Below are 24,933 nucleotides of genomic sequence, written 5' to 3' on the forward strand. Positions count from 1 at the left end.
CTTACATCGGGGAAACAAAACAGCCACTGGCCAAAAGGATGGCCCAGTACAGAAGATCAATATCATCAGGCCAGGACTCTGCGGTCTACACTCATCTCCAGGCCAGCGGTCACTCTTTTAGGGATGAAGATGTTCACATCCTGGACAGAGAGGAACGATGGTTTGAGAGAGGAGTAAAGGAGGCCATCTTTGTGAAAAGAAATCGTCCATCGTTAAACAGGGGTGGAGGCCTCCGGGTTCAACTGTCCCCCTCTTACAATGCTGTGATTGCTAGTATCACTCAGCCCTCTGTGAACAGTAAACAGCCATCAGTGTGCTAATGATCCATTGTTAGGCTGATGGTCCTTCTTGAGCATGTGATCAGCTGGTTTTGGTTGTCAGCAGCAAACTGGTTGATCCACTCTGAGAAGGTGCTATTTAAGAGACTGAGCTGAATACAGCACCTCAGACTGAGGAAGTCTCTCGGATGAGAGACGAAACGTTTCTACATTTTTTTGTTGATTTGCTTTGTTTTGTGTTTTTTTTGAATGTCCAGAGGACCAGATTGAACTTTTTTAGATTTTTCTACCTGGATTATTGAGCATGCATCAGGCTAACAAACCATATTTTATGTCACTAAACAACTTGTCAGGTTCTCTTCTTGTGAGCACGTCCCCCTGGACCCCCCCCACGACTTGTGTTTCTTTGAGTAACTATCTGTTTGGGGGGTTTGAGCAGTTATTTTTTTATATTTGGCTGTCTTGTATCAACTTCTCTTGTTTCTTTTTTTTGTCTGTGTTTTCACTGATACACCTGGATGACTAGCTGTTCCTGTCTCTGTTCAAACAGACTAATGATTACCTGGAAGATGGGTGGAGCCACAAGTTGGACAAGACAGATTTACAAACAGGAAGATCCACAGCAACAGATGAAACAAATGAAAAAGAACAGGCAGGGCTAGACATGCTGTATACAATAGAAGATGTCCCACCTTGGTACCTGTGTATCCTTCTGGGACTACAGGTGAGACTTTTATTTATTTATTTAAATTTTTAAACAGGAAAAGATTAAAAGAAATTGGGCCTGGCTCAGCATTTTTAGTGTTTTACAGCAGGTTCCTGTTCTGCAGAACATAAAAAACACACAGATATCCAGCATCACATCACATTAACAGACACACAGACATACCACATTACAAAATACAAGAATGGCAGCATTAATATGGCAGACACCTAACGGTGATTGCAAAAGAAGTTGCTCAACAGATGACACACGAGTCTTCTTAAAAAGTGGGAATGTTGAGATGGACTTTATATGTTGTGGAATGTCAGTCCATGCTTTAGTAGAAACATAGAAAAATGATCTCTGGCCATAACAGTTTTTAAAGGCTGGTATTGGTAAGTGTCCGCTTGTAGCAGCTCTAGTCGAGCGACCATGTCCATTATTGGTTTTAGGCATCAAAGTAGAAAGAGCTACATTACTGACATCATGAAAAACCTGAAAATACAATTTAATACAGCTGTGTAGAACATCATTTTGAAAAGTTAGAGCATTTGAAGAAGAAAGAGCTGTACAGTGATGAGTCCAGCCGGGAAGTTTGTTCTGAATTTTGTAGGCCCAACTGTAGAGCCTAGCTATGGGTTTCAAGACTTCAGTAGTAGTAAGAGACCAGACCGGTAAACAGTATGACATAGTTGAAAGTATTATGGCATGAAGATACGTGTTTGAAACAGAAAATGTCAAATTTGATCTAATTTTGGAGTAAACATACATTTTTTGTTTCAGCTTGGTACATAAAGATTGCATGTGGTCATGATAAGTTCAATGAGAGTCTAAGATAATTCCCAGATATTTATAAGTAGTGACAATAGAAAGGGGTTTGTTCAAGAAAGTAAGAGGATTTGATATATTGAAATGTCTTCTAGGTGAGGAAAAATACGTACGTATTTTTTTCTTACAGTAATCGTCAAGCGATTTTCTTGTAGCCAAATATGGTGTAATCTTGGATTACAGAGGTGCAGTTTATAGGGAACCCCTTGTTTTATCTGTGTTTTCTGTGATTTATTTCCTTTAGTTCACATTATTATTCCCTTTGTGTTTTATGTTTTATTTTTGTCCTTTGGGTTTGGTTGTGTTTTCCTTTTCAGTTTAGATTTTTGTGTTTTTGTATTTCATTAAGTTCTGTTTTAATATCCTGGTTTAGGTCTTGTTTTGTTTCCCAGTGGTACTTGTACCATTTCTCTGCTACCCCCAGTCAGCATCCCCTGTGTTTGTTCAGTTAGTCTTCCATCCTCATCTGTTCTCCATGTGCAATCAGTCCAGGTGTTCCCACTTATTTTTCCCTCAGTTTGCTACATAACCAGTCTCCAGTCATCACCTCCCCAACAGCTCATTGTGTTGTAAGTGCTGGTTCTATGCACTAGAATATTGTTATTCGCTGATAATATTTTGTTTGTTTCAAAGCTGCACAAAGCTTTGCAATATATACTTGATATAACTGCATCATGCAGTGAGTTATCGGGATATAAAATCAACAAGAAAAAATCCTCAATTTTACTACTCAATGCAGTTGATAAAATGACTCCAATCCCAGAGATGTTACAATTCAATGTAGTAACACAATTTGAGTACATGCGAATACAAATTCTACCAGATCTCAGATAATATGTTGAAACAAATTATATTATAAAGGAAGCAAACAACTTCATTGAAAGATGGATGCCCTTAACTACATCCATGATATGGAGGATAAATATAATTAAAATGAACATACTACCTAACTTTCTCTGTGTTCCAGAATGTTCCCCTCTCACCCCCTACTGGGATGTTTCTGCAATTCAGGAAGATGTTAATACAATTTTTTTGGAATAATAAAAGATCCAGACTCAGATTAACTCTAATATACTTGCCACACGACCATGGAGGTGTAAGATGCCCAGACTTTCAGCTATACTATTGGGCTACACAACTGAGAGCTATAACATTTTATTACTCCTTTAACTCCCACAATGGGTAGTCATGGAAACTCAAGGATTACAGTTAACATTTCCTTCATACTTGTATTCAACCTCGATAAAAAAAATTAGAAAAAAACCCCACCAAAATCCCAATTTTTAAAAATATGATTAGGGTATGGAGAGATATTTAAAAATTCCCACATGATACACACAATTTATCTCAATACAGTCCAATCTGTGGCAACCAAATGTTCATACCCGGTAGAGATGATGTGGTCTTTAAACTATGGTACAATAAGGGTATTGAAAAAATTCAAGATCTTTATTTACCTGACTCAGATGTACTAATGAGCTTCAAAATAAATTCCACCTAAATAAAAATATTTTTTTAGATACCTCCAACTTAGGAACTTTATATCAAATAGACAAAATAATCAGCTGTCAAAACCCACCCTAACAATGCTAGACAAAATGCTGATAAAGAATAGTCAAATTCAATTCAATTCAGTTTATTTCTATAGCGCCAAATCACAACAAACTTGTCTCAGGGACTTTACAGGAACATTCACATAAAATCCAATTAGTAAAGTTCTCTATCTAAGGAATCCAGCAGACAAGTTGAATCTTGGCTTCGTTGCAGTCTCCCATCCTGAGGAAGCACAGTGGAGACAGTGGGAAGAAAAACTCCCTTTAACAGGAAGAAACCTCCAGCAGAACCAGGATCAGGACCAGAGACCATCTGCTTTGACCGGCTGGTTGAGAGGACAGGAAGGAGAGACAGACGAACACAGAATGGTAGGTCCAGGTATAGGTCCATGTCCAGGTATAGGTCCAGGTATAGGTCCAGGTCAAGGTATAGGTCCAGGTCAAGGTGTACCTGAAAGACAAAAAAAACAAAAACAAACAAAAAAAAAAAACATGTTAAGGATAGAAAAAATAATTACAAATACAAAACAGGTTGAGCATGTCACGTTTTTTGCTTTGCCTGCCATAGTTCATGTTTCATCTCATCTCCTGTCAACCTGCACCTCACTTAACCACACCCACTCTGCTGAGTCACTGCAATCAGCCCTCATGCAGCTCACCTGTTTTTCCCTTTACTTCAACTCCACAGTCACTCTACTCAGTGCCAGATTATTGAAAGCCTCACAGTGAATAAATGTCCAGCATCCGAGCCTTTAGCAAGCGGACACTCAGGGCTGGACTCAGTGAATCAACACCATAGTCTTGGGCGGTTGGCATAAAACTGGTTTGTGACTGGACTGCTATGACGTCTCAAGGTGAGAGTGAAGGGGATGATGAGATGGAGTCAGGTGAGTGGACACAGGTGCGTGGAGGTAAAGTGTCAGGAAGAGAGAGAAATAGAAAGGAAGACACTTTGCAAAGTAATAAAAGGAGTCTAGAAGAAAACAGTTCAGAGGAAAACAATGTGGTTAGTAAGAGGGTTGTTAGGGAAGAATCCAAATTGATCATAAAGTTTAGAAAGGAGGATGAAGGAATTCAATTAAGTCCGTTAGTGCTGTCAAAATAATTAAAGAGGAAGTTTGGAGAGCTGACACTTGCTAAAACTCTTAGAGACGGGAACCTGTTGTTAACAGTGAGGAATGAAGAGCAGAAAAACAAAGTGATGAAAACTCAGAGTATCTGTAAAAAAGTAGTGAGTGAGATCAAGATGTTGGGAGAGACTAAGGTAGCTAGAGGAGTGATAACAGGTATTCTGGTGGGAGAAGATCTGGAGAAATTTAGACACAGCATTTATGGAGGTGAAGTCAGCAAAATTAGAAGATTGATGAGAACAGTTGAAGGTGAAAGAAAGGAAAGTGTGTCAGTGATGTTGGAGTTTCAAGCAGCTGTTCTCCCTGAAAGGATCAAAGTAGGATGTATGTGCTTCCCTGTTAGGCCGTACATCCCTCCTCCTCTCAGGTGTTATAAATCCAGAGGTACGGACATATCGCAGCAGCATGTAGGGGGAAACAAAGATGTCCAAAGTGTGGAGGGGAACATAGATATGAGGAGTGTAAAAATGGAAAGGATACTTGTTGTAACTGTGGAGGACAACACAGAGTCACTTATTGAGGCTGTGAAATTAGGAAAAGAGCAGTGGAAATTGAACAAGTCAAAGTCACTAATAATAAGCTGTTCAGAGAGTGAAGAAGCCAAAAGAGGTGCCAGGTAAAGTTCAGCCAAAAGCAACACCAGAACAAAGGCAGACTGGACCTGACACAGAACTGACAGTTGAAAAGATCATGTTGTTCATTGGATATGGAATTAATTGTACAGAGCAAGTAAAACACAAAACAGAAAAAATCAAAATAATTGTGAAAGGGGCAGAGAGGTTTTTTGGTATAAAGGATATATACTGGGAGCACATAAATAAGAGACTGGGAGCACGTAAATAAGAGACTGGGAGCACATAAATAAGAGACTGGGAGCACATAAATAAGAGACTGGGAGCACATAAATAAGAGACTGGGAGCAGAAGGGAAGACAGGAGGACCAGAAGACAGAACAAACTGATCATCTTACAGTGGAACGCTGGAAGTCTAATATCAAATGGGCAGGAGTTTAACGGATTTATCAAAGAATTCAAAGAAGATATAGATATTATATGCATTCAGGAAACTTGGCTTAAACCAAACCTTGATTTTGTTATAAATGGATATGAAAACATTAGAAGAGACAGAGAGGAGGATCTGGAGGATGGTGTATAACATTCATTAAACACGGGATTCAATTTAAAGGAAGAGAGTTAGAATATATTGTTATTGAAATCTGGACAATAAATGGACAATTTAAAATAATAAATTTTTATAATCCATGTAAAAAAACTTACATTAGACTGGAGGAACTTGGGACATATTTAGAGGGTAAGGTGATTTGGTGTGGGGACTTTAATGGGCATAACTCATTATGGAGTAATCATATTGATCAAAATGGAGCTATAATAGAAGAAATAATGGATGCTACAAACTTGGTATGTTTGAATGATGGGAGTGGAACTAGAATTAATTTTAGAGATAATACAATGTCAGCAATTGATTTAACATTAGTTTCAGATTCTCTAGCAGGTATTTGTTTATGGCAAGTAATCAATAAAACAACTATAGGAAGTGATCATCACCCTATCATGACTGAAATAAAGTTACAAATAGAAAAGTATTGTATAAATGGGATGGAAAAATGGTGTTTTAGATCTGCAGATTGGAAAACTTATCAGAATAGTAGTGAACTAAAAATGCAAAATGTAGATATAAGTGGTAGTGTTGAAACTTTAATTCTTCTGTATGTAATGCTATCCTTGAAGCAGCCAATCAGGCTATAAGGAAGAAAGGAGGGAAAAGGGAAAGAAAGTTGTTACCCTGGTGGACAACAGAATGTACTAAAGCGATTAAGAACCGAAATAAAGCTTTCAAATTATTAAAAAGAAATCATAACTTTCAGAATTTGAATGAGTACAAGAAACTGCAAGCAAATGTAAGAAGAACAATTAAAACTGCAAAGAGAGATTATTGGAGAAGTTTTTGTAATTCAGTAGGGAGGGAGACGGACATTTCTAAGGTATGGACAATGATTAAAAGAATGAATGGGATTAAAAAAGTGAATGGATACCCAATACTAAATGATGGAGAGTTAACAGCAGTGAAAGACGGAGAAAAGGCAGAAATGTTGGTAAATACTTTCGTTAAAATTCATAGTTCTGAAAATATTAGTGAAGAAGGGAAAAAAGGAAGAGAAAAGACAATTTTAGAAAACAAAGAGGTATTGGAGCAAATAGAAAACACAAATGATTCATTGAATATGCTGTTTACAATAACAGAGCTGAATAGGGCAATTAAAAAATATAAATGGTCAGCTCCAGGAAAAGATCAGGTTTGTTACGCGATGCTAAGTAATTTAAGTAGATCATCTAAAAATATGCTATTAGAATTATATAACAGAGTATGGGAGGATGGGGAAATTCCAAAAAGTTGGAAGGAAGCAGTGATTGTACCAATTAGAAAACCAGGGAAAGATGAGTCAAAACCAGGAAATTATAGACCTATAGCATTAACATCCAACATATGTGAAATAATGGAGAAAATGATAAATGAAAGATTAATATACTATATGGAAAATAAAGGACTTATGTCAAAGTATCAGAGTGGTTTCAGGAGAGGCAGAAGTACAATGGACCCAGTTTTATGTTTAGAGCATGAAATTAGAAAGGCCCAAGTAAATAAAGAGAGTGTTGTGGCAGTATTTTTTGATATAGAGCGAGCGTATGATATGATGTGGAGGGAAGGATTATTAATCAAAATTAGAAGAATGGGTATAAATGGTCATATGTTTAGATGGATTAAGACTTTTTTAGAAGGAAGACAAATACAAGTGAGAATAGGGAAGGATTATTCTGAGAGTTGTAATATAGAAAATGGGACACCACAGGGTAGTATAGTAAGTCCATTATTATTTTCAGTGATAGTTAATGATATGTATAAGGAAGTAGAGGGTGGAATGGGATTTTCACTTTTTGCTGATGATGGGGCAATGTGGATAAGAGGAAGAAATCTAGAGTTTATTATAAAGAAACTTCAGGGAGCAATTTCAGTAGTAGAAAAATGGTTGTATAAATGGGGAATTAAATTTTCTGTAGATAAAACTAAAATAATGTTCTTTACAAGGAAAAGAGTTGATGAGAAAATCAAGCTAAAATTATACGGTCAGGAGTTGGAAAGAGTTAAAGAATTTAAATTTCTCGGGTTGTGGTTTGATGAAAGAATCACATGGGGTGTACACATTAAGAAAATAATAGATAAATGTAGGAAAGTGTTAAATATAATGAGGTTAGCTGGAACTGAGTGGGGAGCTGATAGAAATTCATTGACAGCCATTTATACTGGATTAATTAGGTCAGTCTTGGACTATGGATGCATGTGTTACAACTCAGCAGCAGATACAAACCTCAATAAGTTAAATAATATCCAATACCAGGCACTAAGAATATGTACAGGTGCTTTTAAAACATCTTCAACAGCAGCATTACAGGTTGAAATGGGAGAAATGCCTCTTAAATTTAGAAGGTAACAGCTGTTTTTGAACTACTGGACACATTTACAAGGTCAAATAAATGATCATCCAACATTAGAGGTGCTTAAATCAGGTTGGGACAAGGAACAAATCAAAAGCTTTGGGTGGATGATAAAAGCCAAAGTTAATGAAATCCATTTAGATCAACTAGATATATGTCAGAAAGTTCCATTACCAACAACACCACCTTGGGTACTCCCTGATGCTATAGTAGATTTTTCATTATTAGAAAAGAAAAACAAGAATAAATCTTTTATTATGGATAAATATACAGTACAGGAATACATTAACCAGTATTATAATTATGTACATATATACACAGACGCATCAAAAAATACAACTAATAAAATTGGGATAGCATTCATAGTACCACAATTTCATATTAAAGTAGGAAAAAGGTTTAGTGATGGAGTATCAGTTTATACAGGAGAAATGCTGCTTTACTTTTAGCAGTTCAGTGGGTAGAAGAGGTAAGACCATTAAAATCAATCATCTGCTCAGATTCTAGTTCATCATTGTCCAGTTTGCAACACAACCAGTCAGATAGTAGACCAGATATATTAATTGAAATACAACAAACACTCTATAGGATCAACATGATGGGGATTACAGTACTTTTTATATGGGTTCCAGCACATCACGGGGTTTTGGGGAATGAAAAGGCAGACAGGATGGCTAAGGAGAGCACTGGTCGGGACGTGGTTGATATTAACGTTGGGTTTAGAATAACATAAATAAAGGGTATAATAAAACAAAAAATGAAAGAAAAGTGGCAAAAATTATGGGAGGAAGAAAGGAAAGGCCGGTGGTTTTATAAAATACAAAGTAAAATTGGAGAAAGGAGAAGAACAGAAAGAAACAGGAGAGAAGAAACAATTATTTCACGACTCAGATTTGGGCACACTGGACTGAACAGCACATTATGTTTAATAGGGAAACATCAGACATGTGAGTGTGGAGAAGAGGAAACCATAGAACATGTTATATTGCATTGCAGGAGATACCAGGTTCAAAGAAACAAGTTGATTAGACATCTTAGTAAAATGAAAATGAAATTAGACATTATTGATTTATTGCAGAAAGATTCAGGAAACAGAGGCTATCAAGCTATATTTTATTATTTAAAATGGTGTAGGTTGTATGATAAGATCTAAAAGGAAAGAGAGGGTTTAGTATTTTTTTTCAATTTTTTAATTTTTTAATTTTATTTTAATTTTATTTTTTGTCATGCGGTCCACACTCCTTACCAGTTGGTGGCGGTAATGCTTCCTTCAGTTGTTTGCCAACCGCCAATAAAACAAGAAGAAGAAGAAGAATGTCCAGCATCCATGCCACAGTTTTGTTTGTCTTCCTGGTTCTGACTTCATGCCTGTTTTATGGATTACCCATCTTGACCATCCCCTGCTTGTTTTGGATTATCAACTCTGCTTATGGTAACGACCTCTGCCTTTTCTACAACGACCACGTCTACCGGATCACGATTCAAGTCTGGTTTCAGATTTCTGACCATCTGTGCATGACCCTCGCCTGTCTCCCTGGACCTGTCTTTTGGATCGTCCTAACTGCTTCAAGCTCAGCTCTGCCTCAAAACCAGCTCACCTTCTCCAACAGTGACATCACACAATCCAACTCTAAGGAAATCCTCCCTCACCTGCTTACAAAGGTTCATGTCAGAGCAGAGTAAGTAAAGACAGTAGCAGAGAGAAAAATGTGGTCAGTTTGTCCTCCAGCAGTCTAAGCCTATAGCAGCATAACTAAGGGACAGCTCAGGAAACCCAAGCTGACCCTAACGATAGATTTAGCAAATAGGAAAGTCTTAAGCCCAGTTTTAAAACTGGACAATGTGTCAGCCTCATGGACAGAGATTGGAAGTTGGTTCCACAAGAGAGGAGCCTGATAACTGAAGGATCTGCCACCCATTCTGTTTTTTAAATTCTAGGAACCTCATGTAAACCTGTAGCCTGAGAGTGAATATATTTGTTAGGAAAATATGGAACAATAAGATCTGTAATATAAGATGGAGCTAGGTTGTTGAGAGCTTTGTAGGTTAGAAGTAAGATTTTGAATTCTATTCTGGATTTGACAGGGAGCCAATGGAGAGAAACTAAAACTGGAGAGAGATGATCTCTCCCAGTAACTCCAGTTAAGACTCTGGCAGCAGCATTTTGGATCAACTGAAGACGTTTTAAAGAAGTATTTGGACACCCAGATAATAAACCATTGCAATAGTCCAGTGTAGACGTGACAAATGCATGGACCAGTTTTTCTGCATCATCTTTAGATCAGATGTTTCTAATGTTAGTGATATTACGCAGGTGGAAGAAGGAGGTTCTAGTAACGTCTTTAATGTGGGGGATAAAAGACATGTCCTGATCAAAAATAACACCAAGATTTTTAACATTAGAGCTGGAGGACAGATTAATGCATCTAAGGATGGAGAAAGACTGAAAAATTAATTCCTAAGGTGCTCGGGTCCAAAAACGAAAACCTCAGTCTTGTCTGTGTTCAAAAGGAGAAAATTAAGGGTCATCCAGGTTTTTATGTCTTTAAGACATGCTTGTAGTCTAAGTAGCTGATTGGATTCATTGGCTTTAATGGACAAATATAATTGTGTGTCATCAGCATAACAATGAAAATTTATCCCATGCTATTTAATAACTTTACCTAATGGAAGCATATATAAAGTAAAGAGTATTGGCCCAAGCACTGAGCCCTGAGGAACTCCATGACTAACTTTGGTGTATGAAGAAGATTTATTTACATTTACAAACTGGAATCTATCAGATAGATATGATTTAAACCATTTTAGAGCTGTTCCTGTAATCCCAACATCATATTCAAGCCTCTGTAGTAAAATATTGTGATCAACTGTATCAGATGCAGCACTGAGGTCTAACAGGACCAGTAGAGACACAAGTCCATTGTCTGAGGCCATGAGAATATCATTAGTTACTTTTACTAGTGCTGTTTCTGTGCTATGATGAGCTCTAAACCCTGACTGAAACTCTTAAACAGATTATTTCTTTGTAGATGTTCACGCAACTGACCTGCAACTATTCTCTCTAGAATTTTTGAGATGAAAGTTAGATTAGATATAGGTCTATAGTTGGCCAGAATTTCTGAATCAAGGTCAGACTTCTTAAGTAAAGGTTTAATTACAGCAACCTTAAAGCTCTGTGGTACATAACCATTCATCCATCCATCCATTATCTTTACCCGCTTATTCCATTTTGGGTCATGGGGGTCGCTGGTGCCCATGTCCAGCAATCACTGTGAGAGGGGCGAGGGACACCCTGGACAGGTCGCAAGTCCATCACAGGGACACATAGAGACAAATGAGACAAACAACCATTCACTCTCTCACTCACACCTAGGGACAATTTAGAGTTACCAATCAGCCTAACATGCATGTTTTTGGTCTGTGGGAGGAAACCGAAGCACCCGGAGAAAACCCACGCATGCACGGAGAGAACATGCAAACTCCACCCAGAAAGGCCCCTGGACCGGGATTTGAACCAGGGACCTGCTCGCTGAGAGGCAGCAGCTCTACCAGTTGTGCCACCGTGCTGCCATAACCATTCATTAAAGACAAATTAAGTTGATCCAAAATGTGGACATTAATTAGGGGAAATACCTCTTTAACCAGTCTGGTTGGGATGGGATCTAGCAGGCATGTGGATGGTTTGGATGAGGTTGTTATTTTTGACAATTCAGAGCTCAACAGGACAAAAACTGTCCAAACATAAATCAATCAACCTTTATTTCTACAGGTAAATCCCATTGAGCCTCGAGGACTCATTTACAAGAGAGACCTGATTTCAACAAAGAAAGATGACAACAATGGACAACAGCAACAACAATAAGCAGTTATAAAAACTCATACTACAGTTTTTTTTTTTTAACAAATAGGATGGCTAAAAGGAAAAAGGTAACAAAACAAAAAACAGCTAGATTCCAAGACAAATGTAGAAAACTAAAAACAGGAACATGTCTGCATTGGACCCTGCCAGGAGTCCAACCGATTCTTAAAGCCACTTAGAGAGGTCAAAGGTCGAGAGCTTCAAATCTTTTGAAATGTATCACTCGTCTATTTAAACTTCTCCCTTCTTTTTAATATCACGCAGTTGTCGATTACAGTATACTGTAAATTGTAACTACATTAAAAGTAATACGATATGTTAGCGTAAAATACGGATCTGAACAATTTTGTTAGGGACAATTCAGTGTTCTCCCAGTGAAGTTTGTCATTTTCTAAAATTTTCATTTTCACTTCTCAGACAAATTAACAAGTGTAGCCGTCTCTTGACGCGGACTATTTGCCATGCCTTCGGGATACATTATTGAATTCGTAAAGACAATTAGGATGCTGATACTGCCCGTGGTGCTATTTCAAAAGGACCTTAATGTGTAGTTTACGCGAAACACATGAACGCATCACTGTAAGAGCTAGCTAGCAAAACTGAAGAAGAGATGCGCTGTCCCAGCAGCTGATCATTAACTTGCATTTTATTTTCTCAATTTGCGTTACACCCGATTCATTAGTATGATTTAGTCCCGGGTGTTAAAAGGATAAGTTCTGCTATATTAGTTTTGTACTTCGCTGTCAAGCATATGGTTCAAATCCCCGAAAGGTAAAGTATTATTTTTGCTAATTAATCCTAGTTTGTCATCATTCTAAAATTTGGCTCGGCGAGTAAACAACGAAGTCTTTTAAAGCTACAACAACCTCCGCTCAGAAAATAAATCAGGCTCTAGTGAAATTTTTAAAGTTGCCTCATTTGACAGGGGACTAGAGATAGTAGAAGGAAGGATGGTTTGAATTTTCTCTCTAATTGAAATAATTTTATTTATAAAGAATCTCATGAAGTCATCACTACTTATAGTTGTAGGGATACATGGTTCAACAGAAATGGGACTTTTAATTAGTCTAGCAATAGTACTAAACAGAAACCTAGGGTTATTTTTATTCTCCTCTATTAAAGATGAGTAATATAAAGTTCTAGCTTTACGGAGAGCTTTTTTATATGTTAGCAGAATATCTTTCCAAGTTAAATAAAATTCTTCAACGTTAGTAGGGCGCCATTTTCTCTCCTGGTTTCTAGATGCTGCTTTAAAGTACGTAACTCAGAATTGAACCAAGGAGCCAGTTTCCTCTGATTGATTACTTTCTTTTTCAGTGGAGCAATTTTATCAAGTGAAGTTTGCATTGAAGTTGTAAGATGATCAACTAGATGATCTAAGTCTCTGTTCTCTGATGCATTACTCTGCAAGACAGAGGAAAACAATGATGGAAGAGATTGTTTCAATTTGGTTACAGCATTTTCTGATAAGCACCTGCTGAGATGAAATTTACTCTCAGTGACTGTGTAGTCATTTAATGTAAACTCAAAGTTATTAAAAAATGGTCAGACAGAACAGGATTTTGAGGAACTATTACCAAGTCCTTAATCTCTACACCACAGGTCAGAACTAAATCAAGAGTGTGATAGGGGTTGAATGAGTATATAATTTTTAAACTCGACATTAACATTATAAAACCCGAGTAGAACTCGAGCATTTGATGACGTCATAGATCTCAAGATACAAAAATAAATAAATAAATAAAACCGCAAAAAAAAGGTAATTATTTACAAAAAAAAGACCAATAAAACATTGGGAGCGTATATTATGCTCCTACCATTTATCATACTGCAAATAAGTCACAGGAAAAACTAAACTATTAGTAATTATTATTAAACTGCAAACGTGAAGAAACGTGCAGCACGTCAAAAACGAAACTTAACTGAAACTGGTTCGGTGGATTGGACCCGGTGTTACACCATACTCTGTGACCTGCAACAGTGCAACACCGCCCTCTACGGTCATACGGTGGTCACATAATATGACGTCACTACGGATACTCGATGTTAAATTTTTAACCTCGATAGATGTCCTAGTAATCGATGTGTGGATTACTCGAGTACTCTGTTAATGCCCTAAAGTGTGATGATAAGAATGAGTAGATGTGCGGACGTTTTTGATAAAACCAAATGACTCTATTAAATTATTAAAGGCTATGCTTAAGCTATCACTCTCACTCTCAACATCCACATGAATATTGAAATCACTCATTATGATGATTTTATCAGTATTTAATAGTAAGTCAGTTAATAATTCTGAGAATTCAGACAAAAACAGAGTAAGCGCCTGGTGGACGATATATAACAACTAGTAAAAGTGTTTTTTCTGATTTCCATTTTGGATGAGAAAGACTGAGGGACAGCGATTCAAAAGAATCATAACTAATAACTGGTTTGACATTAATCAATAATCCTGTCTGAAACATAGAGGCTACTCCTCCACCTCGGCCAGTTGTTCTAGGAACATGAACATTTAAATAATTAACAGGAGTGGATTCATTTATACCAACAAAATCCTCCTGTTGTAGCCAAGTTTCTGTCAGACACAATAAATCAATATGATGATCAGTTATCAGTTCATTAACTAACAGGGATTTAGAGGAAAACAATCTGATGTTCAATAATTCACATTTAATGATTTTATGATTTTGCTCTGGTAAAGTAACTGTGTTTATTTTAATCAGATTTTTATGGTTTATATTTTTAGAGCTGATTTTTGGTTTATTTAATTTGAGCCGTGGGCGAGTTGACTCTGTTTCAATGGGGGTGTGGGTGGGTAACAGAGAAGAAGCAGCAGAGAGGTGGAGGACTACAACTCTGTTTCTTGGACTGGACCCTGGGTTGTCAATAATTTGGGGGATCAACAAAATCAGCCATATTTCTAGAAAGAAGAGCGGCTCCGTCCAAAGTGGGATGGATGCCATCTCTCCGCATCAGACCAGGTTTTCCCCTGAAAGAACTCCAGTTATCTATGTAGCCCACGTCGTTGTCAGAACACCACCTGGACACCCAGCGGTTAAACGACAACATACGGCTAAACATGTCATTGCTGGTCAGGTTGGGGAGGGGGCCGGAGAAAACTACGGAGTCCATGGTTTTAGCAAAGTCACACAACGAAGCAACATTAATTTTAGCGACCTCCGATTGACGTAACCGGGTGTCATTACCGCCGACGTGAATAACAATGTTACTGTATTTAGCCTTAGCCTTAGTCAGCAGTTTCAAATAAGATTCTATGTCGCCTGCTCTGACCCCCGGAATGCATTTGACTATGGCTGCTGGAGTCCCTAAAGCCACGTTTTAGACTATGGAGCTGCCAATAACCAGGGTCTGCTTCTCAGCGGGTGTGTCACTGAGCGAGGACAATCAATAAGAAACGTGAACAGGTCTGTGGTAAACTGGGGGCTTCGCCTTAACAAAGAAAAGGTATAATCTCAGATTTTTATAATCTAGCGATATCCCAAATTTCTGAGGGTTCCAGTGACAGACTCAGAGCTTGGAGAGATGAGCTATCATTAGATCTGACAGAGGAAGATTGGCAGAAAGCTTCTTCTTTGGCCCATACCCAATCAGTTAACACACGCCTTCAGTTGATACAGGTTAAATGGTTGATGTGCATGTATATAACTCCATCTATCCATCCATCCATTTTGGGTCATGGGGGTCACCGGTACCCATGTCCAGCAATCACTGTGTGAGGGGCGGGGTACACCCTGGACAGGTCGCAAGTCCATCACAGGGAAACATAGAGACAAACAACCATTCTCTCTCTCACCTAGGGACAATTTAGAGTAACCAATCAGCCTAAAATGTTTTTGGTCTGTGGGAAGAAACCGGAGTACCTGGAGAAAACCCACAAATGCACAGAGAGATCATGCAAATGCCATCCAGAAAGGCCCTCGGACTGGGATTTGAACCAGGGACCTGCTCGCTGAGAGGCAGCAGCTTTACCAGTTGCGCCATTGTGCTGCGTATATAACCCCAGTAAATATAAATAGATATAACAGAGATATACCCCATGTGTGCTCAAAATGTATAAAGCAGAGAGGTACATTAGTACAAACCGGATTCCAAAAAAGTTGGGACACTAAACAAATTGTGAATAAAAACTGAATGCAATGATGTGGAGATGGCAAATGTCAATATTTTATTTGTAATATAACATAGATGACAGACCAAAAGTTTAATCTGAGTAAATGTAACATTTTAAAGAAAAAATATGTTGATTCAAAATTTCAGTGTCAACAAATCCCCAAAAAGTTGGGACAAGTAGCAATAAGTGGCTGGAAAAAGGAAATTGAGCATATAACGAACAGCTGGAAGACCAATTAACACTAATTAGGTCAATTGACAACATGATTGGGTATAAAAAAGAGCTTCTCAGAGTGTCAGTGTCTCTCAGAAGCCAAGATGGTAAGAGGATCACCAATTCCACCATTGTTGCACAGAAAGATAGTGCAGCAATACCAGAATGGTGTTACCAGCGTAAAATAGCAAAGACTTTTAAGTTATCATCATCAACCGTGCATAACATCATCAAAAGATTCAGAGAATCTGGAACAATCGCTGTGCGTAAGGGTCAAGGCTGTAAAACTCTACTGGATGCTCATGATCTCGGGGCCCTTGAACGTCACTGCACCTCAAACAGGAATGCCACTGTCAAGGAAATAACAGAATGGGCTCAGGAATACTTCCAGAAAGCATTGTCAGTGAACAAAATCCACCGTGCCATCCGCCGTTGCCAGCTGAAACTCTACAGTGCAAAGAGGAAGCCATTTCTAAGCAAGCTCCCCGAGCTCAGACATTTGCACTGGGCCAGGGGTCATTTCAAATGGAGTGTGGCAAAATGGAAGACTGTTCTGTGGTCAGATGAGTCATGATTTGAAGTTCTTTATGGAACACTGGGACGCCATGTCATCCGGACCAGAGAGGACAAGGATAGCCCAAGTTGTTATCAACGCTCCGTTCAGAAGCCTGCATCACTGATGGTATGGGGTTGCATGAGCGCTTGTGGCATGGGCAGCTTGCATGTCTGGAAAGGCACCATTAATGCAGAGAACTATGTTCAGGTTCTAGAACAACATATGCTCCCATCTAGACGTCATCTCTTTCAGGGAAGACCCTGCATTTTTCAACGCGATAATGCCAGACCACATTCTGCAGCAATCACACACAACATCATGGCTACGTAGGAGAAGGATCCGGGTACTGAAATGGCCAGCCTGCAGTCCAGATCTTTCACCTATAGAGAACATTTGGTGCATCATAAAGAGGAAGGTGCCACAAAGAAGGCCCAAGACGATTGAACAGTTAGAGGCCTGTATTAGACATGAATGGGAGAGCATTCCTATTTCTAAACCTGAGAAACTGGTCTCCTCTGTCCCCAGACGTCTGTTGAGTGTTGTAAGAAGAAGGGGGGATGCCACACAGTGGTAAAAATGGACTTGACCCAACTTTTTTGGGATTTGTTGACGCCATGCAATTTGGAAACAACAGATTTTTCCTTTAAAATGATACATTCTCTCAGTTTAAACTTTTGATCTGTGATTTGTGTTCTATTCTGAATAAAATATTAGATGTTGGCACCTCCACATCATTGCATTCAGTTTTTATTCACAATTTGTTTAGTGTCCCAACTTTTTTGGAATCAGGTTTGTACATTGTATGTGGTATTGAGAAAAAAAAAACAATACTTTTTTGGAAAGAAATCAAAGTGATAATGGCAAAAAATATTAGTAAATGTATTATTATGGATCCCAAGTTTTTTTTGCTCAGACTCTACCCTGAGAGACAGAATTATACGAAGAGTGGATGGATTCTACTGGATATGAAGCTCTCGACCTTGACCTCTCTAAGTGGCTTTAAACATCTGTTAAGTTCCTGGTAAGAATCATTGCAGACATGTTCCTGTTATTAGTTTTTTACACCGCCTTATAATCTAGCTGTTTTTTGTTGTTGCTACTTTTCCTTTGACTGTCCTGTTGGTTGCTATTGTTTTGATTTATTAAAAGAAAAACAAAAAAAACAAAGAAATTCAAAATTGTATGCCTCTTTTATGACCGTCTATTGTTGTCCTTGTTATCCACTGTTTTCATCACTCTTTGTTAAGAAATCAGGTTTCTCTTATAAATGTAATATGTCTCTTAAGATGTCATCAAATTCTCTTAAGAGATCGTCTCTTTGGTATGCCCCCTCCTCCATCTACGATCTTATCACAAGCAGAACTGGTTTGTTCCACTTTGGAGTAAGCTGTTGGGGGAAGAATCAGTTTTGTTGTGTTTCCTTGACTGATGAAGTCTTCCGAACCGAAGGCGAAACGTTTCAGCACACAAAAAAAAAAGAAACAGTCCAGATGACATGACTGAAAAATGTTGGATTGTATACCTGGATTATTGAGCATGGACTTTGTTATTCTACCATGTTGTTGTTTACTATTTTTTCTTTAGGACCTTGTAAATATTGTATTTTTCACTTTTTGGTACTTTATGTTGTACCCTTATTGAATGCTTTTGTAGTTCTTGTTGGTTTGTTCATTGTTTTAGTGAGTCTAATCAGTTCTTCTCATCCTGAATATTTTATTGTACTGTTAACCTTGTGTTAACCTGCATATGACAAATAAACATAACCTGAATTAAGCATTAACCTTTAATTTAACCATTAAGCAATGGTTAATACAGTGTATATACAATGTAATTATGACAGAAAATGGAGAATTTACCTGCAGTTACTTTCATAGAGATGAACATGTGGTAGCTACTTCCTGTTTATAACTTGTGATCAGATAATGGGGTCAGTCCCTGGCTTTTTACGTGTTTTCCAAACTCCGCTTAATTTTTGAAAATGAATAAACTGTATCCCACCCTCTAAATGCTCAGGGTAACACGTGTCTAGATTGCCTGTTCTCCCCTGACACATTTAACCATTTTGTTCTGGTGATTTTTCACAAACCCCTCTAAGGTCGTTTTCACACCAGATAGTCCGGTAGACTCAGTTCGGTTCGGGAACAATATTCATGACCTATTGTTGCATTTGAGCTGGTGCGTTTGCATTCACACTGCACTGTGCAGTCAAACCAACCTGTTGAACCAACCTATTCCCCCGCTCGCCTGTGGGGCGCTGCACCAAGAACTACTGAAAGAAACGACACAAAAACCTCTGAAGACACGTCTTCTTCTTCTGGAAATAAAAACAAAAACGAAGTGGCATCAAGTTTTAGCAGTTTTAGGAGTTATATTTAGTCATTTTTCAAAAATGGACAGTATGAGCAGAAGATGAGACAAAAGACCATGGAGAATATTGTTTTTCCACACAAGGCAGCTGACGGCTCCATATAAGAGAAATGCGTGTTTGTTTGTCCTGCGGAGCGGGGCCCGGTCTGTTTACATTCACACTGTACTCAAACCGCGCTGGAGTTCTCTTCTACCGGACCGAGACCTAGGTTTTAGCCCGGGCCAGAGTTTGCCTTTTTGTTCCGTGACAGAGTTCTATGGCGCGTTCACACCTCTCTAAACGAACTGGACTTTCTAGGAAAACGAGCTAGAATTTGATTAAAGCGGACTAAACAGGGCTAGTGTGAATGCACCCTAACTGTAAAGTGTCCAGGCTGCAGCCTCAGGTAAGGGGCGTTTACCTTTGGGACAATTTGAGGTTACCAATTGGTCATTTACTGACACGCCTACTGGATTGATTGACAGGTCGTACAGAGGAGCTGACTTGCGGAAAATAGAAAGAAAAAAAAAGCGAGAGCTGCAGCCGGCCCTGCGGTAGAGACAGGGCATCCCAGGAGCAGTGGTAGCATGTTCTGTGTTAATATGTTAACAAAAAGTTCTAAAAAAAAAAGAATAGTGAGCGCCAGCCCTGCAGCCCACAAATCAGACTAGCCCACGAGGAAATCTCCAGACCCTTCCGATTGGCCACTCCGGGCCTTGAGCAGCCCCCGGGGAAGACACACGACACTCTGGAGAGACTATGTCTCTCGGTTGGCCTGGGAATGCCTTGTGGTCCTCCCAGAAGAGCTAGAAGAAATGGCTGTGGAAAGAGATGTCTGGGCCTCCCTGTTCAAGCTGCTGCCCCCGTGACCTGACTTTGGAACAAGCGGTAGATAATGGACGGATGGATGGATTCCTATGTTATCGGCTTTTAAAGAAGACAGCGGCAGCAGTTTTGGCCATGGCAAATCTGCTGACCACGTGTGAAGGTTTGGTTCGTGCTTCAAGCACTCAAAATCAGCTGATTTACAAGCTAAACCATAAAATGGAAGTGATTTGTGAGAATCGCAGGCCACTTGCAGCTTCTGGGACTCACCAGCATGTTGGGGATGACCTTGGAGGGAGCTAATAAGCATGGACCAGTGGAAATGCCCACAAATCTGTCCATTTTGGATTGGAAGTAAAAGCAGAACTCAAGGCTGACTAGAAATAACAGTCTGCCTGAAAAAATCAACAGTAAGAAACTGAACATCAAGAGGAGCCTTTTACTAATGCTGTTCCCTACTCTCCAGGATTCTAGTCTAGGTCTACAGATCCTATACGGTGTTCATTATTATTCACTTCTGTAAATAAACACTGTTAAACCTTTTCCTCGCCCTGAAGTCGTTGTTGTAAGTCTCATACTATCTGGTTATAGAGCCAAACCTTACAAAAGGCACATGGAAGCAGATGATCCTCAGTGGAGAGCAGCTGGAAACAGAAAAAGCCATGACTCCTATTTTTCTGCAGATGACTTCAATGAATTATGATGTTTTAAGGGTTTAGACTGAACTGTGTTTCAGTGTGTCTGAACTGCTCATCTGTGATTGGTCCACAGCATTACCTGACGTGTTTCAGTGGTACTGTTGCTGTACCTTTTCTTCTGGCTGAAGCCATGTGTGTTGGGAGAGACCAAAACACTGTAAGTCAGCTGATTGGAACCATCTTCACCACAGTTGGAATCACAACCCTGATCCAGACCACTGTGGGGGTCAGGTGAGTCAAAGCACATTGGGTCAACCAGAACGAGTTAGGTAAGAGTGACATATGTAATGGGGTTTCCAGACTTCCTCTGTTCCAGGCCAGTGCATTTGCATTCCTTATTCCTGCCCAGGCAATCCTCAGTCTGGACCGCTGGAGATGTCCCACTGAAGGTTTGTTTGTTTGTTTTTGGTGAATTCTTTTTTTAATAAATAAATGTTTTTAATCTAGTAATTTATTTTTCACTTGCAGAGGAAATTTATGGAAACTGGAGTCTTCCCTTGAACACCTCTCACATTTGGCAGCCTCGTATCAGAGAGGTATACCCATGGTGGGGGCTCAGACTTGAAACTAAACTCGGGATGTTTTCAGGTTTTGAACAGCTGATTGAAATCCAGCTGTCAGGAGGGTGAACCTGATTCTGGACTGATGTGGATTTTGGTCTGGTCCTAGAGGAGTGGACCTCAAACCAAGCAACAGTTTTTACCTGAGATCCTGACCTTAAACTCTGGATGTGAATATTAGTCCCTATTTACATGGCCTCCATGGGGGGAAACATAGGATTTTTCATATGTTAATTAGAGGAAAAGATCCGCGTTGACACGGTCGGATTTTGGGTTTACATGCATCCAGAGCATTCCCCCCCACCCTCCCGAATCTGCTGTAGTTACCATGCCAGGTCATTAGATGGCGCTGTGAATTTTGTACCTTCACCTAATGCGCATGCGTGCTGCCTTGGCACGTTGTTTTCCTCTGGGCTAAAAGCTCAGCTAACAACAACTTAACAACAAGTTAAAGCTGGATTCTGGCTGGATTCTGGATAAGAGTCGACAGATTTGACGCCAAGCGGGACCGCTTCGTCTAACAGCTCCACACCGGTCGCTGAGTGGACCAGAACCGAGTCGACGATGTTGGGACTTTATTCCGTGATAATCAGTAGCTGATTTACAGCAGGTAAATCAAATGTTCTTAATAATGTTTGCTTGTGTTTACTTCGGTTACAAAACAACCAACTGAGTTTTTATTTTTTCCTGAAAGAAGAAGAAGAAGCTGTCTCCCACCAGGCGGACCGGTTCTGAACGAGGCTCGGCCCACGTGCAGTGCAGGAGGACGTCGAAGAGAGAGATGTTGGATGAACTATTTATTTAAAATTCCCCTCAGTTCTTTTATTCAATCCATTGAATGTTTTAATCTGCATTAATCAAAGGAGTGACAGCCTGAATGAGCCAGATGAACAACGTGGGACATACAGGATGAAAACAAGAGTCCAGTTCATTAATGCAGTTTACAGTTAACTTGTTTTTAATAGTGAGTTCAGTTTAATTATCAGTGTTTGTGTGACATACAGTTTGTGGTGTTGAATAAATAAATAAAATAAAAATTAAACCTGATGTCTTCATTTTCAACTTTAATAACACGCAATATGTTTAGCATCATTTTAATCACATAATTTGAATTACATAATGTCCAGATAGCTTCATTATATATCTCACATTAACATAAATACTGTTTATTATTGTTAAACTTGTTATTTAGCACATTTAGTATGTTATAGTGCAGCGCGACGTGTGCACGTGCCTAGTTCTATAAACAGTGACATTAGAACTGGATCAGATTGTGTCTCTTCCAACACAGATGTCGGTCACAGCAGCTGGAATCTGACGTAGATTAACTACGAGATTAAAAATATATTCCATCAGTCGAGGTTCTGAAAGCAGTGTGTCGCCGCCATGTTGATAGAAATATGCCGTCGGTCCGCGCTTGCGTGTGCGCACGTGGTTTAACACAAAGCCTCAGTGGGAGATGTTTAAATCATCAGCAGGGAATCAGAGAAAAACCTCCACTCTGGAAGGTGGATTCAGAAACATCTGGATTCAAAGAGGGGGGCCACTGGTGTTGTGTAAATGATCAGCAGAACCGCAGAGAGAAAGCTGCGGATGCACTCAAAATACGCGCCGTGTAAACGGCCCCTTAGTGATGATGGGGGTGTTTCAGGCTGTGTTTGTGCATGGACAAAGGGTGGTGGGATGCCATGAGAGGGTCTGTTTGTTTTGAATCGCTTGTTTATATTCGTTGTTTATTGTTTGTGTCAGATTCAGGGGGCCATCATCATGTCCAGCCTGGTGGAGGTTCTGATTGGTCTGAGTGGATTACCTGGTCTGCTGCTAGAATACATTGGACCTCTTACCATCACTCCAACTGTCTCACTGATCGGTCTGTCTGTGTTCACCACAGCTGGGGACAGAGCCGGGTCCCACTGGGGCCTGTCAGCACTGTAGGACTCCTGTTCACCTGTCTCACACACCTGTCTGTTACATCTGTCTCACACACCTGTCTCTGTTCACCTGTCTATCACACCTGTTGTGCTGTTAGATGTTCTTGTAGATGTTCTCTATTTTTTTTTTTTTTTTTGGCAGATTTCTGTTGGGGTGTTAGATTTCCTGTTAAATGTTGTTGTTTTGTTACATATTCTGTCAGGTGTTCTTTTAGATATTCTTATTTCTGTTGGAGTGGCTATGGCTGAGTGGTTAAAGCAGTCGTCTTCCAGTGGGAGAGTTGGGGGTTCGATTCCACCAGCAGTCACATGTTGAAGTGTTCCTGGGCAAGACACTGAACCCCTAATTGCTTCTGATGTGTGTCCCATTGGTGTATGAATGTGATAAAGCTCCAATTAGTCTTTGTAGAGATCTAGTAGAGTGCTGTATGGCTGGGTAAATGAGGCACATATTGTGTTGTAAAGAGCTTTGAATGTCTCATTAAGATAGAAAGTTGTTATATAAATACAGTCCATTTACCATTTGTTCTGTTAGATGTTTTGTTCTGTGTATTCAGGTGAGTTTCAGTTATTTGTTGTTACATTATGTGGACTGAAACAGTTTGATGGAGGTTAGAACTTTTGCCCTGGGGCTCAGAAGTGTGCAGATTTTTAAAAACATTTGAACAATTGTTTTCCTTCATTCTGACGTGTCATGTGGTCGAACCTGGAAGACACAACCTTTTCATGTGTTGAAACCAAACTATGATGGACGTCCTTTTCCATGCAGAACTTAACATCTATCAGAATCAGAATAAGCTTTATTATTATTATTGCACCGAGATACAACGAGAATATGTACGTACAGTCGTCCAAAAGATGGACGGAGTGCACGAAGCTGCTGCTATAAAGCGCGGCCGTCTTATTCTTTTCAGAATACATTTTTTTAGATAGAAAAAGGGACAAAACCATGATGAAAGGATAGTGGCATTACAAAAAAATTATCTTCACACCTTGTCCTAACAGGACACGATTTAAGACATCAAAAAACGCTGCCAGCAGCACATTTATAAACACGTCGCATGTGAATTTATAACAAGGCGGTCAATGAAGCACTAACAGATAGTCCATTGTCCTGATAAAATTATGGTCAGCTGGCACAGTTCTGATAAGCCTCCACACAAAAAAAAAGGGGGGGGGGGTGCGATAGACAAAGCTTTTCCTTAGTTTACAAATTTCCCAGGAGAAATTGAGAAGTCAGCCTGTTTCGAGGCCAGCCGGGGAGACAGATTCAGATAAGCCACAATTGTTGATTTATTCAGGCAGATTATTTTTTATTGTCAGCCTTGAGTCTGTACTGATACTTCCAAGGTCCAAAATGGCCAGATTAGGGTGCATTCTTCTGGTCCGTGCTTACAAGCCTCTTCAAGATGATTTCCATGCTGACGAGTCCCAAAGCCACAGGTGGCCTACAATTCAAATCACTTCCATCTTACAGTTTAGCTCGTAAATCAGCTGATTTTGAGCCATCCAGCTTGCTTCTCCAGTATTTCTGAATAGACCTTACCAGGGAGGCTAAGGAGAGTGATGCCCCTATAATTGGAGCACACCTTCCAGTCTCCCTTTTTATAGATGGGAACCACTACTCCAATCTGCCAATCCTGTGGCACTGTCCCCAATGTCCACGAGATGTTGCAAAGGCATGTCAACCAAGACAGTCCCACAACATCCACAGCCTTAAGGAAATCAGAGTTAATCTCATCCAACTCCGGAGCTCTGCCTCCATGGAGTTTTTTAATTACCTTGACGACCTCAGCCACCGTTATGGA

The 24,933-nt window shown here is 39.4% G+C and overlaps 1 protein-coding gene across 1 annotated transcript in view; it reads left to right on the forward strand.

Annotated features, from left to right (window-relative positions):
* slc23a1 (solute carrier family 23 member 1) overlaps positions 1-24,933 on the forward strand; it is a 112,484-nt gene that overhangs the window by 36,015 nt on the left and 51,536 nt on the right. The window contains 5 exon segments of the mRNA XM_037688176.1: positions 718-1,002; positions 20,708-20,865; positions 20,935-21,023; positions 21,103-21,170; positions 22,944-23,125. Coding sequence (XP_037544104.1) covers positions 718-1,002; positions 20,708-20,865; positions 20,935-21,023; positions 21,103-21,170; positions 22,944-23,125 — 782 coding nt within the window.

The sequence above is a fragment of the Nematolebias whitei genome, chromosome 14 (assembly GCF_014905685.2).
Source record: "Nematolebias whitei isolate Nwh7 chromosome 14, NemWhi1, whole genome shotgun sequence".
NCBI lineage: Eukaryota > Metazoa > Chordata > Actinopteri > Cyprinodontiformes > Rivulidae > Nematolebias > Nematolebias whitei.